Source organism: Lupinus angustifolius, unplaced genomic scaffold, assembly GCF_001865875.1.
Source record: "Lupinus angustifolius cultivar Tanjil unplaced genomic scaffold, LupAngTanjil_v1.0 Scaffold_39_169, whole genome shotgun sequence".
NCBI lineage: Eukaryota > Viridiplantae > Streptophyta > Magnoliopsida > Fabales > Fabaceae > Lupinus > Lupinus angustifolius.
Genome location: NW_017721224.1, coordinates 1 through 17,281, shown reverse-complemented (window position 1 = coordinate 17,281; position 17,281 = coordinate 1). Strand labels below are relative to the sequence as shown.

Genomic DNA, 17,281 nt, shown 5'->3' with positions numbered 1-17,281 from the left:
TAAGAAAAATGTTGAATTGAGAACCTACCTTGAAGATAAAAAAGTGTCTCAAAAATAATTTATTAACAATTCTGATTTTATCTTATTTCTAAATAAATTAATTTTAAAAATTATCAGACTATCCTATTCTATTTTATCTACTCCAACAAATTAAATTATAACATGAAATTCTATTTTATCTTAGTTTTTAAAATTATTTTTAAAAAAGTTAAACTGATTATTTGTCCTTATGTTAGAGGTATTCTAGAAATATCTATAATTGAGTAAATAACTATCGAATTGGAAAACCAAAATTTTCTATAAATTATACCTTCATCATAACAATATATGTGATGATTTTTGTGACAAGAAAATATATTTTATCCTTTTTTATTCAATTTGAACTCGACAATATTAAATGTCATATCTCCTACATGATAAAATAGAATAGGAAAAAAAATATTATTTTGATCCCTTGTGCATTTCAACTTTGGTCCATAATTTTATTTTATATATACAATTAGTCCTCCCCCATTAGTCCAAAACATAAAAAGAGTAGTTGAGAATCGTGGTGGGTAACGAAGAAGTGAGGAAGATGGATGCAGATTCAGTAGCAAAGGCATTCGTGGAGCACTACTATTCCACCTTCGACAATAACCGTCATGCCCTTTTTGGTCTTTACCAAGATAACTCTATGCTCACCTTTGAGGGCGATAAGATCCAAGGTGCTCAGGCCATCACTACCAAACTCACTTCCCTCCCTTTCCAACACTGCCACCATGCCATCTCCACCGTCGATTCCCAACCCTCCGGTGTTAACTCTGGCATGCTTGTATTCGTCAGCGGTAGCCTCCAGCTCGCCGGCGAACAAAACGCCCTCAAATTCAGTCAGGTGTGTTATCTCTTTCTTTTTATTATTTAGGGTTTTTGTTATTGTTATTTTGCGCTTCTCTGAGGCTCGGTTTAACGGCAAGATTGCTTGACCTGGTTTAAATCCTGAAAACAGTCTCTTGGGGATTGTACCAGCGGGAGTCTCGTGTACTGCACAGTTTTTTTGTTTTGGTCTTGGCTTGCGATCTGTTTTGACAATTGTTTGGTGTAAAAATAATTATGTATAGATTATAGATTGAAATAATTGGGAGATATATGGATTAGGATCATATAGAAAGTACCCACGCGGTGTTTTAAATTGTGATTGTCTTGGCGATGGCAGTACCAGTTGTGGTTAGTGCCATTGTGGTCAATATGGTATGAATTATTTTGTGATTATAAAAATATTTTTGAATTTGATGTGGTCCGATGCGGCTTGATGCGGCTCAAATGCGATTCGATGTGGTTTCACTGTGGCCCGATGTGGCTGCATAATTGTGATTTGGTTTTACATCGCAATTGCAGTGTGATGTAGTTGCGGCCACCACCGCAACCAGCCGCAACATGTGATACCGTCCACAATTTGATTCACTGCATCCACATGTGATGTGTTACGGATCAGATGCGGGGTACAGCAACAATATCTTGACGTATCAATGTTACTTGGATAGGCAGTGATTTTATCTTATGATGGGTTTTGGGTTTAATTACAGTGCCCGTTGAAGTTGATACCTTTGAATTGGGTGAGATTGTTGTTGTTGTAACATGTGTTCTTTGAAATGGTATGAACTCAATTATTAATGGTTGACATTAGGATCTATGAGTGACAATGACGGAGGAGGAAGGTTATAAAATGGTAATAAGTGTGGATATTAGTAGTTGATTGCAAAGAAAGGAAATGGTCCCTAGAATCTAGGGCAACTGCTACCATGGTAGGTTTTGAGTAGGGGCTGGTGAAGTAAACCATGAATTCACTATTTTTCCAATCTAATCCATCTATTTATTAACAATAATTTTGATTGACTATAATAGTTGGATCAAAAGTTATTTTTTGGGTGGTTATGGACTGTGTCCTGTTTCACCGTCTCATCACTCAAGTCAGCGATCTCTCTCTCTCTCTCTCTCTCTCTCTCTCTCTCTCTCTTATCAACAGCTGGCCTCCGATCCTAACACTTCAACCACACTGTCTACAACGGCCATGTCCTTTAAGCACACAATGTTTTGATGCATATACAAATGTTTTGTTTTTTCTTAACTTCTATATTGATATCCATTTCCAAGTCGACCCAGGAAGATCTGTATATGGGGGCAAAGCTTTCCTAGCATCCATATTTTCCATTCACAAGACACAAACCGGCCTTTCATAAGGGGAATAGAGTTCCTTGCCACACAAACCAAAAAAACATTGATTATTGCCCTTTTCTTTATTAGTGCTCTGGTGGGTAATTTGAAATTACTCTTTATCAAGCTCCCGACCTAAGCTTGAATCTGAGCTTGATTTTGGTTTTTGGGGTCCTTCAAAACAAAGTTTGTTTCAACCATTTCCATGATAGGGATTCTTTTGTCATGCGCTGAAGGGTTTTCTTCCTTCCCTTCTCATAAGGTCTCGATCTAGTTGCACAAAATTTAATCAAGAAGTTTTGATTCTGATGAACTTTGACCAATGGAAGTGCTATGCAGGATTGCACTGATCATCTTCCTTGAGAATTCTCGCCGTCTTTATATTTAATTTATACATTTTTTAAAACTTTGACTATTGAGTTGCAGCAGTTCTGTCCTTTTCTGATATTCTTTATAATAAATTTAAGGAGCTTAAAACAGTAAAATCTTATTGCTAATAAATGGATTTAATATTTTATGTAAAAATGATTAATGTACGGGTTAGAACTTAGGTGTCCATCTATTAAATGAGTCAGGGATGCAATGGAATTTCTTAATAAACTTTTAGCAGTTCTTTAATAGGTTAATAGACTATTTTTACTCATTCCTTATACTCCAATCTATCCATTTGGCAATTGTCTCCCCTAGGTTAGATTTTAGAGTGACTATATTCCAATATTAAGAGATTTATGATGTTGATAATGATGTGCTCTAGACGAAGATGTGTTGATTGCTAAGAAGATTAAGAAGATTGAGATGTATTCATGTGATCACAGTATTTCATGGCCTTGGTGGGATACTGGGATGTATTCACGAAGATGGGCTAGGACTCTTTAAGTTTAACATCATTTGGATTTAGATTTGTTTGTTGGTCCTCTTTAAAGTGATGTTCATAGTTATGACATACTTGCTGTACTTGAACTTGAAAGTGATTGCCTGATGTTAGAGGGAGCTAAATCCCTGTTTTTGGAGGATAGTCGAAACTTCCCTATTTGCACGTTAGATGCTATAGTAAAGTTTGGTGTAGTTTTGAAATTTGGGTTTTCCTATTTGCGCAAGTGGAATGGTTAAATTGACAGGAAGTGACGCTTTTTCCAAATATGTGATTTCACTAAAAAATGTTGGGATGAGTCATGTAAAATTTTGCTCATATCTTCATTGATATATTTTTATTAGCCTGTATTAGACAGAAACAGCTCATGCGCTCTTATACCGTTTAAGAATAGTATTATATTTTTTATGACTGTTTTTTAGTAGCTGACCCCATCTAATGAGATAAAGACTTGGTTGTTGTACTGTTTTTTTGGTGAGCAGATGACTAAACTTGTCGTCTCTGTTTCCAGATGTTCCATTTAATACCAACTCAGCAGGGAAGCTATTATGTGTTGAATGACATATTCCGTTTGAACTATGCATGAAGAAAGACATTCAAATGTGACCTGAAAGGCTGTAGAAGACGCTTGCCTGTAGCTTTTTCAGATTGAACATCTGTAATTGAAAAATAGTTTCTGGTTTTTGTTGGTTGTGTTTAAAATATTGGTTGCAAAAAGGTTTTAAGGACAAATTATCAAAACATTACTGGGTATTGGAGGTTGAAAACTAATATATTTTTAATATAAGGGGTCCAAGTTTCTTGTTCTAGTCTGCCTCTAACAGACTAGCTTATGCATGTCATCTTAATGTTTTCTTTGTATTTGATTGCCAAATTGAAGGTTTGTTTGCATCACCTGCACCAATGTGAATAAAGTTCATCATTGTCCTCTGCTATGTCATTATTTTTGCAAGTTGATGGTGATCTCATTATCTAAGTGATGTTTGACCAAACCAGGGTTAAAATTTTTGTGACAGCCATTTGGGGTATTATGTAGGCTTGTGAAGTATTTGGCAGAAGAGTCGAGTGGTCCTTACTTAAAGGTAACGGGAGTAAATCTTTGTATACCCTTAGTAAACCAAAATAGTAAAATTAATATTTTTATGGAAATGTAGTATACTGACATGTTGGTCAAATGAGAAATACTAACAAAACGTTGGTCTACTAGTGTAAGGCTCCGCAAGATCTTCAGGATAATTAAGAGGTCAACAATTTGATTCCTAGAAGTGACACTTGATGGGAGAGGCAGCTGCATACCCGCAAGGAATTAGTTTTTTATTCATAGAGTGATGAATATTCTTGGTAGTACTAAAAAAAAGTGGCAAACAAGGTTAAACAGTTGAGGGAATTCTGGAACAATATTCCAATCTAAACTATTCTTACTCAAAGCAAAGGTGTTGGGTATGAAAATGCCCCTTATGTTGTGATCAAATAGGCTTCAAATGTTAATGATTCATTGAGTGGGATGGCCTAACAAACCAAGAAAAAGTCCATTTTCTAGTAGTCGTGACCTGATAACATTATATTTCATCTAAAATTGATAATGTGAAAGAGTCAATTTTCTTCTGTGAGAATTCTTGTTTTTTATTTAATTTATAAATACGATAATAATAAATTTGATCCATATAAAGATCAAAATTTTCATGCTCATGTGCTTAAATTATAGAGATGAATATTTTTTATGGGTATCTTAAAAGTTAAAACCAACAAAATCACGTTTTAAAAAAATAAACGAGATTATAGCAACCATAGTGGTTGTTCTTATAATTGTTCTTAACAGAATAAGAATATTATTACTCTGTTTTCCACTATGTTATTCTTAATTTTTTGACTTTTGTTTTTAAATAAAAACAATTCTTGGTTGTTCTTAACCAAATGAAAGTGAGGAGAGAGATAGATGTTGTGGAAAAAAGTAAATGTTGTGAGATCCAAATAAGAATAAAAATAATGTTTGTCGTTGTGAGAAAAAGTAAATATTGTTCTTATTTTATGGAGAGTTGTAATAAATTATAAAATAATATGTGAGATCCGAATAAGAATGAAAATATTGTTTAGAATTGGAGATGCTATTAGGGAAAGAAACCTATATTTTCTAGTTGTTGGAACCCTTTACGTGGTTCACGCTCCATATCAAGAGTTACTCATGGATTCATACTATTGACTTTCACTCAAAATAAACAAGAGCAATGTACCCAAAATTTTATAAACCAAATAATGATAGTGTTGTTTGTGTAGCTCTTCATAATTTTGAATGACACGAAATAATCTTTACTAGCTGAGTCACAATCATGTTGTACTCTTTAAGACGTTTCGTTCTACTTTTAAAATTGTGCAAGCAGACTATTAACCATGTCGTCCCTAGGATAAAACAATCATGTTCTCTGTTATACAATTTCTTATTGCACTGTAAGAATCGCTCTTGAATACACCCACAATATGTGGTAGTGCCAATTCTCGAATTCCCATAATATGGCTATCCGCGCCAATTCTTTTCCCACAATACTGACTACAAGTGTCGGTTCTCGATATTTCCACAATTTGGTTGCATATGCCAATTCTATAGTGCCACAGAAAGAAAGAGAGAGAAGGTGTCGAAAATGCGTCGGCAAAAATTTATGGGGGAGAAAGAAGAAAGCCGAGGAAGATTGCTCGACTAGTGAGATTTTTAATGAAAGAAGGAGGCCTCCATTTATAGCATGAGGCCTCCAATGGCTCCCCCATCCGATAGTGGGAAAATCCAAACGGCTACATGATCCAACGACTGAAAAAATTGACCATGCGACTCTCTATCCCTTTGACCAAGATCTTCTCCTCCACTCTCCCCTTCACTCACCACTCTCCACACGTGTGTTGACTTGGTCAACACACGGTCGAAGTTCAAAAGCATAAAAAAATAAAATAAATAAAAATTTATTTAAAAAGAATGTTGGACCTAAGCCCAAGCCCGACCCGATTCGGCCAGACGACAGCGAATGAGGAGGTGGTGGTGGTGTGCATGGACGCATGTGTGTGTGTGGAGGAGTTTTGTTTGTATGAGTCCCCACTCACTCACAAAACTCATTGTACCCATTGGGACACACCTGAAGGTTGTAACTTACGACTTATAAAGCCTTTCAACTTCCTTCCTCCAAGCAATGTGAGACTTGATGAGATTTTTCATTTCACACCCCAACATCCCATTAATGGCCACATTAATGTGCTTTAAAAAACACTTCGAAACAATCATTTTTCAAACAATTTTCAACAATCCCCCACTTAAAATTAAAAACGATTTCCAGGAATTTCTGTGATCTCAATAAGATTGTGCATAAACAAAAATGTCATGTGACTTGAACCTTTGCATATCGAATAAGATCCAGATTTTATTAGAGTGACTCGTAGTCTTGAACTCTATCTCTGACATCAAACCACACAAAACATTTTCAAAAGTGTATTCTATAAAGCCAGTGTTAAAGGTCATGCACGTTTATCCTAGTATAGTGAACGCTCTTGAAATTTATGTCCCAAAATTTTATAGGAAGCGACCCCCACATTCACATTCGCATAGGTGAGTTTATCAAGAGTACTCCTGTAGTCTCATAGTGAATAAGATCCAGATTTTACTAGAGTGACTCGTAGTCTTGAACTCTATCTCTGACATCAAACCACACAAAACATTTTCAAAAGTGTATTCTATAAAGCCAGTGTTAAAGGTCATGCACGTTTATCCTAGTATAGTGAACGCTCTTGAAATTTATGTCCCAAAATTTTATAGGAAGCGACCCCCACATTCACATTCGCATAGGTGAGTTTATCAAGAGTACTCCTGTAGTCTAGGGACTCTACTCCAATTGGAGTATAGATCTCATTAAGAGTTTAACTCATCCTTACATATACTACAGGAATCATGATTCATATAATTTTATGGCATGTTCATTCTTATATCACTTCACAACTTATTATTATCCATTGAACCTATTTCTTGGGATCTCCAGTCAGCTAGGTTGGGTTACCATCATGAGTGATCCTCATTCTAAGGGCAATAGTCTCATACTCTTAGAAGTATTATGGACTTTCTCTCTAACTAGTCTTTTCGTCAAAGGATCTGTTAAGTTATTCTCAGTGCGTACATGATCCACTCTAATATCTCCTATAGAGAGTAATTCTAATGATGATGTGCTTACGACAAATTTTTTGTTTCTTACCGTTATATAAGCGGTTCTCAATTTTTGCAATAGCCGTGATACTATCACAATGGATGAACACAACTGATATCGATTTTCCCATAAAGGAATATCTCTGCAAGCAAGCTTCTCAGCCAACTTGCTTCTTCACTAGTTGTTGCTAGTGCTATCATCTCAGCTTCCAAAGTGGATTGAGCTAAAATAGTCTATTACTTTGACTTCCAAGAAATATCCCCACCAGCTATGCTAAATATATAGCTATTGGTTGCTATGGAATCATTTGAAAGAGTATTCCAATCAGCATCGTTGAATCCTTCTAGGACAGATGGAAACCTTCGGTAATGTAATCCAAAGTTTATTGTTTTCTTAAGCATTACCCTTTCTATAGCATACCAATGCTCCATGGTAGGTATAGTGGTAAACCTGCATAATAATCCCACAACATAGGCAATATCAGGTCTAGGGCAATCCATGGCATACCGAAGGCTGCCAATGATGCTAGCATACTCAGTTTGTCTTACACCTTCACCAGTGTTCCTAAAAAGTTTTACACTTGAATCATATAGTGCACTAGAAGGTTTACAGTCAAAATATTTATATTTCTTTAAGATCTTTTCTACATAGTGAGATTGATCCAAAGAAATTTCTTCTTTTGGCCTGGTAATTTTTATACCAAGGATTATACTTGCCCCTCCAAGGTCTTTCATATCAAAGTTGTTACACAACAACGATTTCACATTATTCACAACATGATTGTTTGAATCAAATATGAGTAGGTCGTCTACATAGAGACATATGATAATGCAAATGTCATTTTCTAAATTGTAATAAATGTCTTTGTCACTTTCATTCACCTTAAACTCATTCAATACCATTAAGTCGTTAAACTTTTCATGCCACTATTTTGGTGCTTGCTTAAGACCATACAACAACTTATCTAATTTTTAAATCTTATTTTCTTGCCCATGTATTACAAAACCTTCAGGTTTTTCTATATAAATTTCTTCTTCCAAGTCACCATTTAAAAAAGCAGTCTTAACATCCATTTGATGTACTAATAAATTATGTATCACAACGAGCAATATTAGTATTCTAATGGATGCTATTCTAGTAACAAGTGAAAAAGTATCAAAGAAATCTACATTCTCTATTTGCCTGAAATCCTTAGCTACAAGGCGAGCCTTGTATTGATCCACTGTGCCATCAAGTTTCAATTTATTTTTCAATACTCACTTACAACCAATAGGTTTGCAACCAGGAGGCAAGTCAGCTAAATGACAAGTCTTGTTAGACTCTAGAGAATGATCTCATCATTTATGGCCTCTTGCCACAAATCAGCACCTAAAGAAGTCAAAGCTTCTTGGAGTGTTGATGAATCACCTTCCAATATATAGACCATATAATTAGGTCCATGCTTTTTAGTAGTCCTTGCTTTCTTACTTCTTCTAGGTTATATTTCTAACCCATCATTATTATCATTATTGCTAATCACATGTATGTGACTAATTGATGTGTCCCCACTCTTCCTCAATTTAAATGGGAATTCCATTTCAATGAAATCAACATCATTAGACCCAATGATCACTTTTGTGTTAAGGTCATAAAACCTTTACACCTTGCTCTTTACATCATACCCAATAAATACAAATTCATAGGCTCTACTTGCGTGTTTAACTCTCTTAGGGTCTGGTGTGCGAACATAAGCCATACAACCCCAAGCTCTCAAATAAGACAAGGTTGATTATCTATTCTTAAAAAATTTGTATGGGAAAATTTTGCATTTAGCCCCATAGACTCTATTCAGCACATACAATATAGTTAATAATATTTTAACCCACGAAGAAGGTGCTGCACTAGAACTTAACATGATAGCTACAACTAATTTAGTTAAAGTTCTATTCTTTCTTTCAGCTTTACCATTCATTTAAGGTGAATATGGTGCAATTGTTTCATGAATAATGCCATTTAATTTGTCACATACCTCCTTTTAGCTGTCTGCTTAGGTAAATATATAGGAATAGGTAGGATATATAGATATAAATATAAGTATGTGTATTACTGCTTGTTTTTATGTTGTGGCAATAGTAGGAAGTATATATATGTATATATATATTCGATATGTCCGAAATAGGAGTTACTCGAGTAAGGACTAGCTTACTTGAATTACAAGTAGCCTAACGATAACACATAGTTGCAAAGTGAGGAACTTGGTTTCTCATTAATGGTCTATATCAATATGTCCCTAGCATATAAATAAGTTTAGATATGAGCTGATGATAAGGAATATAGTTCACGTTGGTTTTAGTTACAAACTACCTGAATTTTAGGATTTATCCGTTATCAGGTAAGTGTATCGTTACGAGGGCTCAGTCGGTATGACCTGAGCGATTGTATAACTTTCACGACTTTTCAATAATTCATTAGGATTTAGTTATGTTAATATTAAGACTCATTAGCCAATTCCATCAACATAAAATGATGAAAATAATTCCTAGAGTTCATAGTGAAACTTTGTTAGGTTTGCTTGTGAGTCATCGTGATTGATCCCGTTAGTCCCCTGAGAGTATAAAATATTAGCAATAATCATTTAGCTAAGAAACACATCCATGCATAACACAAAAAATTAAAACAACCTAATACACCCTTAATCACAAAGATTAAGGATGCATGCATGGTCAAGCCTATGGCTTGACAAATGTCCCTCTAGGTGGAATCATTAAGACTTAATATAGCCTTAGTGACCCACATAACCACTCCTCTCCATCTATATAAAGCCACAAAGTGCTGAACTACCTTCATTTCTTCAACCACACACAAAACTCATCTTCTTCTTCTCCCCCAACATTCACGTCGTGGACCAAGGGAGGAGGGGTAACCTCCATTTCTTCCACTCCAAGATTGCATGCAAATCACTGTTACATCTCTCTAAGGTATGATAATCATATTTATGTTCTTTGTTTTCCAATCTAATGGTTTATCTTAGTTGAATTCACCTCATAAACATCTTTGTTCTAAGTGAAAGTGTTAGTTTGTTTAGGGTGTTAGAAACTCTCTACTATTCTCTTTAAATCATTTCCAAAGTGCTACTTAAATATTTTGGGGTATGTGGAATTAAATTTTAAACTCTAATCACTGAAATTCCTCCACTCAAAGCCTCTAAATTCAGTTTTAAAGATCCCATGCCTAAGGGAGTTGATAAATTCATGCAAAGTGGTTAGGTTGTGAAATTGTGTTCTTATGTTGATTAGAAAATGATATGCATGTTGTTATATTATGATTTCATGTTGTTACGGTGTTGTTTAGGATTTGTTATTTATGGAAAAGTCGTGGTGGATGGGTTCCAAAACCCTGCCCACACTTCATCATGTTCAAAAGCTAGGATGTTAGTTAAAAAGAGTGATTTTAGTGTTGCAAATTATGTGTAAGTCTTTGAAGTTGGATTTGATCACATGCATGCGGTTTTATTTTTGTTAGCATTCTGTTTTGGTGATTTTTAGGTATGATTCATGAAAATCTTAGGGTTTCAAAGCTTATCCAGGAGTCGTTTGGCAATCGGGAAGCCTGAACGTCGCTAGTGTCGCCAGTTTAGAGTTAAGGACCATGATACTCTTTGGTAATGCCTTGAATGGCCTAGGAATGATCTTATATCTCATATACGGCGGTCTACGTTCAGTTATAATGATTCTAATATCCTCTCGGAGAGTTATAGCACACTTCTATGAGTTATGCGACGACAAGAGGTCATTTACCTCGCCGAAAACCCTAAACCAAAATCAATGACCTCTTGGAAACATTTGAACTTTTAATCTGATTGAACTAAACTGAAATATATTAAATTTTAATCTCATATAAGTCATATTCATATATGTCTTGATTTATCAAGTTCCGGTACTCATTCTAGAACGAATCAAAGCTTTTTGAGTTAATTCCGAGTCTCTAAGTCAATTCTACCTATGAGTCTTCTATCGTGCCTAACTAAGACTCTAATTATATCCTAATAAATGTTTAGATATTATCAAAGTTTTCAAGGTATTTTCAACAATCGAGAATGAATGGTTCAAGTACATTCGCTTTGAAAATGGACTCAAACCGGAATTGAAGCCAATAGTGAGTTTTCAAGACATTTTCCATATGCCTACCTTGGTGAACAAGCATAGAGTCTATGAGAAGGATATGACAGAACATAGAATACATTTCAAGCGTCTAAAACTGCCGAAGAATCTAACGACCAATCACCCTAAAGGTAAGAAACCTCAGCATCCTCAAAAACTATATCGACCCCCATTTGACAATCATGGACCGAGTAAAACGGCTATGCGATATAAACCAAGTAGTAACTTAGGTGAAAGACCACCTAAATGCCTACCCTTATCACAATTAGATGTGATATTAGGAATGGATTGAATGTCAAACAACAATGTGTCGCTAAACTGTCAAGACAAGACCGTAGAGTTCCTAGGAACACCCACCAACCATTCGGACATGGAAAATGGAAAACCTATAACTGGAATGGGAAAGACCTCAAACTGTGATAGAGATTAGATGCTTCCTCGGATTAGCAGCTATTATAGACGATTAATCAAAGGTTTTTCTAAGTTGGCTTTGCCACTAACCAAGTTGACTCGAAAGGGACACAATTTTGAATGGTCATCTTAGTGTGAGAATAGCTTCCAAGAATTGAAGAAGAGATTAACTTCATCCCCAGCTCTTATACTTCCAGATCCAAATAGTGGACTCAAAGTATATTGTGATACTTCCAAACAGGGTCTAAGATATGTCTTAATGCAAGATAAAAGAATAGTCGCTTATGCATCTCAACAATTGAGGCGACATGAAGAGAATTACCCTACCCATGGTTTATAATTGGAAGAAGTAGTGTTTGCTTTGAAAACATGGAGACACTATCTATATGGATCGAAGTTTGAAGTATTCAGTGACCAGAAGAGCCTAAAGTATCTATTCGATCAAAAGGAACTGAATATGAGGCAACGTAGATGAGTTGAATTCCTGAAGGACTATGATTTTGACCTACATTATCATCCCAGAAAAGCAAATGTGGTAGCCTATGCGCTATGCCAGAAATCATTGCATGTGGCAACAATGATGGTCAGAGAATTGGAACTAATATAAGATTTCAGAGATATGAATATGGATGTCTGTCTACTAAGGGATAAAATGATTTTAGGAATGATGAAAATCACCAATGAGTTCTTCGATCAAATAAAGAGGCTACGAGATAATGGTCAAGAAATTCAGCATCAAAGATCCCTAGTAGAACAAGGAAGAAGACTAGAAATTCAGAAGGGAATGAAAAGAATTGTTAAGTTCCAAAAAAGAATCGACATACCTCAAGAGAAGGAATTAAGAAGATGTATCGAGACTTGAAAAAGATGTTTTGGTGGCCAGGATTAAAGAAAGATGTGACGAAGTACGTGATGACCTATTTAACCTGTCAGAAAGCGAAGCTAGAACATCAAAGACCCAAAGGGGAATTGAAACCCTTAAATATCCCTGAGTGAAAATGGGACAACATTGCTATGGATTTTGTATCAAGACTACCGAAAACTTCCACAGGTCATGACTCAATATGGGTAATAGTGGATAGACTGATGAAATTGTCTCATTTTATTCAAGTGAACATCAAATACTCCCTAGAAAGACTAACTGAAATATACATCAAGGAAGTTGTGCGACTTCACGGAGTGCCTTTGAGCATCGTCACTAATCGCGACCCCAGATTTACTTCCGGATTTTGGCAGAGTCTACATCAGGTATTAGGGTCGAAGTTGAAAATGAGTTCAGCTTTTTATCGACAAACTGATGGGCAAACGGAAAGGACCATCTAGTCACTAGAAGACTTGCTGAGAGCATGTGTACTAGAGCAACAAGGAAGTTGGGATAAACTTCTTCTATTAATCGAGTTCACTTATAATAATAGCTATTACTCTAGCATAGATATGCCTCTGTAGTCGGACCCCACTATGTTGGAATAAAGTGGGCGAGAAGATAGTTGTAGGACCAAAGTTGGTACAAGAAACTATGGACAAGGTAAAAATGATAAGGGATAAACTCAGAGCAACACATAATCGTCAAAAGAGTTACTTCGACAAGCGTAGAAAACCGCTTGAGTTTCGAGCAGGTGATCATATTTTTCTAAGAGTAAAGGCCAACTATGGGAATTGGCAGGGTAATGAAGGTCAAGAAGTTAACCCCGTGATTCATCGAACCTTATCAAGTCATGGAGAGAGTTGGACCAGTAGCATATAGGATAACTTTACCCCCATCACTGTCCAATCTTCATGACGTGTTCACGTATCTAAACTGAAGAAGTACATATCGGATCTCTCCCATGTGATTGAATCAGAAAATCTTCCTCTAAAGGAGAACTTGACCTTTGAGGCAACCCCCATTAGGATAACAGATAGAAAGGTTAAGCAACTTCGAGGAAGAGGAATTCCTTTAGTAAAGGTATTATGGAGTAAGGACCAAGCAAGTGATACAATATGAGAACTAGAGAGTAAGATGAAAATTCATATCCCTATCTCTTCGGTAAGTAAATCGTGCCCAAATTTCGAGGACGCAATTTTTAAAAGGGTGGGAGTAATGTCACATCCCTCCTTTTAGCTGTCTACTTAGGCAAATATATAGGAATAGGTAGGATATATAGATATAGATATAAGTATGTATGTTAATGCTTTTTTTTTATGTTGTGGAAATATTAGGAAGTATATATATGTATATATGTATTTGATATGTCCGAAATAGGAGTTACTCGAGTGAGTAAGGACTAACTTACTAGAATATCAAGTAGCCTAGCAATAAAAATTAGTTGCAAAGTGATGAACTTGGTTTCTCATTAAGGATCTATATCAATATGTCCCTAGCATAGAAATAAGTTTATATATAAGTTGATGATAAATAAAATAATTCATGTTGGTTTTAGTTACAAACTACCCGAATTTTAGGATTTACCCGTTATCGGGTAAGTGTATCGTTACGAGGGCTCGGTCAATGTGGCTTGAGCGATTGTATAACTTTCATGACTTTTAAATAAGTCATTAGGATTGAGTTATGTTAATATTAAGAGTCATTAGCCAATTCCTTCAACATAAAATGATGAAAATGATTCCTAGAGTTCATAGTGAAACTTTGCTCGATTTATTGGTGAGTAATCATGATTGATCCCGTTAGTCCCCTGAGAGTCTAAAATATTATCAATAATCATTTAGATAATATTTAGACTTTTCTTAAGTTGTATTAGAATGCAAGAAACATATCCATACATAACACAAAAAATTAAAACAACCTAATACACCCTTAATCATAAAGATTAAGCATGCATGCCTGATCAAGCCTATGACTTGACAAATGTCTCCCTAGGTGGCATCATTAAGGCTTAATATAGCCTTAATGACCCACCTCACCACTCCTCTCCATATATATAAAGCCACCAAGGGCTGAACTCCCTTCATTTCTCCACCCATACACACAAAACTCTTCTTCTTCTTCTCCCCCAACATTCACATCATGGACCAAGGGAGGAGGCGTAATCTCCATTTCTACCACTCCAAGCTTGCATGAAAATCACTCTAACATCTCTCTAAGGTATGATAATCATAGTTATGTTCTTTTGTTTCCAATCTAATGGGTTATCTTAGTTGAATTCACCTCATAAACATCTATGTTCTAGGTGGAAGTGTTAGTTTGTTTAGGGTGTTAGAAACTCTCTACTCTTCTCTTTAATTTCTTTCCAAGTTGCTACTAAACTATTTTGAGGTATGGGGAATTCATTTTTAAATTCTAATCACTGAAATTCCTCCATGAAAATCCTCTAAATTCAGTTTTAAAGATCCCAACCTTAAGGGAGTTGATAAATTCATGCAAAGTGGCTAGGTTGTGAAATTGTGTTCTTAGGTTGTTTAGAAAATGAAATGCATGTTGTTATCTTATGATTTCATGTTTTTAAGTTTCTGTTTAAGATGTTTTGTTTCTGGAAAAGTCATGGTGGATGGGTTCCAAAACCCTACCCACACTTCATCATGTTCAAAAGCTAGGATGTTAGTTAAAAAGAGTGATTTTAGTGTTGTAGATTATGTGTAAGTCTTTGAAGTTGGATTTTATCACATGCATGAGGTTATATTTTTGGTAGCATTCTGTTTTGGTGATGTTTAGGTGTGATTCATGAAAATATTAGGGTTTCAAATCTTATCCAGGAGTCGTGTGGCAATCGGGAAGCCCGAACGTCGCTGATGTTGCCAGTTTCGACTTAAGCAAATTAACATACATATAAGCACAAGTAGACATGAAATACATATAATAAAGTTTAAAAGCATATATAATAATGTTAGGAAAAATATGCTTCATCAAGATTGCCTAATTGTCATCTAAATTTCTGAAGAGGTTCTTTAGCTAAAGGTTTAGTAAAGATATTTGCTAATTGTTCATGTCTATAAACAAATTCTAAGAGAACATCTTTCTTTTGGACATGGTCCATAAGGAAGTGATGCCTTATATTTGGTTCGGGAATGCATAAAATCGGATTCTTTGTAAGGTTTATAGCACTACTTTTATCACACCTTAAGGGAATGCATCCTAAGTCTAATTCCAAAGCTCGCAATTGTTGCTTGAGCCACAATACTGGGGAACAAGAACTACATGCTGCTATGTATTCTGTCTCAATAGTACTTAGAGCAACACATGCTTGCTTTTTACAAGACCATGAGACTAGAGCATTTCTAAGTATGTGACAAGTGCCACTTGTACTTTTCCTCTCGATTTGCATCAAACAAAATCTGAATCTGATTATCCCACCAAGTCATATAGACTTCCTTTAGGATACCATAGTCCTACATCAAGTGTGCCTTTGAGATATTTTAATATCAGTTTCACGGAAGTAAGATGTGATTCTTTAGGCTTTGATTGATAACATGTACAAAGATATACACTAAACATAATATCAGGTCTACTTGCAGTAAGATAAAGAAGGGAACCAATCATACCTTGATACTTAGAGATATCAATGCATTTTCTAGTCTCATCAACATCAATGCATGTTCCAAAACCCATAGAATTGGCAATCAATTTGCAATCATCCATTTCAAAGAATTTCAGAAGATCCCTGCAATATTTAGACTAACAAATTTGTCATCCTTGAGTTGTTTGATTTGTAGTCCAGAAAAGTAGTTCAACTTTCCCATCATGGAAATTTCAAACTTCCCTTTCATCATTTTACCTAACTCACTATACGAAAGATCATTAGTCGACCTTTCCTTTAGTAAATCATTTATCAAGTAAACAGTTTGTTAGATGATCATACCACACACGTGGAGCTTGCTTTAAGCCATACAAAAGTTTCTTTAAGCCGTAGAGAGCTTTCTTAAGTTTATAGACGTGAAAGGGATGCTTCTAGTCTTCAAACCCATGAGGTTGTTCGATATACACCTCTTCTTGTTGAAAGTGAAAAGTGCCAAGGATAACACTAGCATGTCTTTGCCTATGTTTTGATGAAGACAAGATTCTACCAAAGCTTGAAGATGGCTCAACAATCAACATGCCTTATGCTCATTTGGTCATATCTAGACTAGGACGTAATTTGAGTTTATAATCTAAGTAGTCTGGGATGTGTGCCGTAGTAAGTGAGTATAGGTTAGGTGAAACTAGGTGCTAGTCTCTTAAGCCATCTTAATTGTCATATCATATCCATGAGACATATCATCTAGTTAATTGTATGTTCATGCATCTATCATACATGTTATATGTGCATATTAGGCATAATATACTTAGTAAAACATGTATATATATTGTGCATAACATATGAGAAGTTTACCTTTTGAAACATATGCATAAATGTTCCATTTAATCGATTAACGTGGTAAATTAATCGATTAACGCAACTACTTTTCTATTAAATGTGTGTTTTCTGTTTGAACTGTATTTTGTGTCATTCTATTGCTTCGTTAATCGATTAACGAAGAGTCTTAATCGATTAACTAGTCTGTTATTTGTTATAACTGAAATC

The 17,281-nt window shown here is 35.3% G+C and overlaps 1 protein-coding gene across 1 annotated transcript; it reads left to right on the top strand.

Moving 5' to 3' along the window:
* Positions 1-506: 506 nt before the first annotated feature.
* LOC109338732 (nuclear transport factor 2-like) lies at positions 507-3,870 on the top strand. The gene is made up of 2 exons (XM_019576025.1): positions 507-871; positions 3,573-3,870. Exons 1-2 carry the CDS (start codon positions 575-577, stop codon positions 3,645-3,647), a joined length of 372 nt encoding a protein of 123 aa, XP_019431570.1. The 5' UTR covers positions 507-574; the 3' UTR covers positions 3,648-3,870.
* Positions 3,871-17,281: the final 13,411 nt, after the last annotated feature.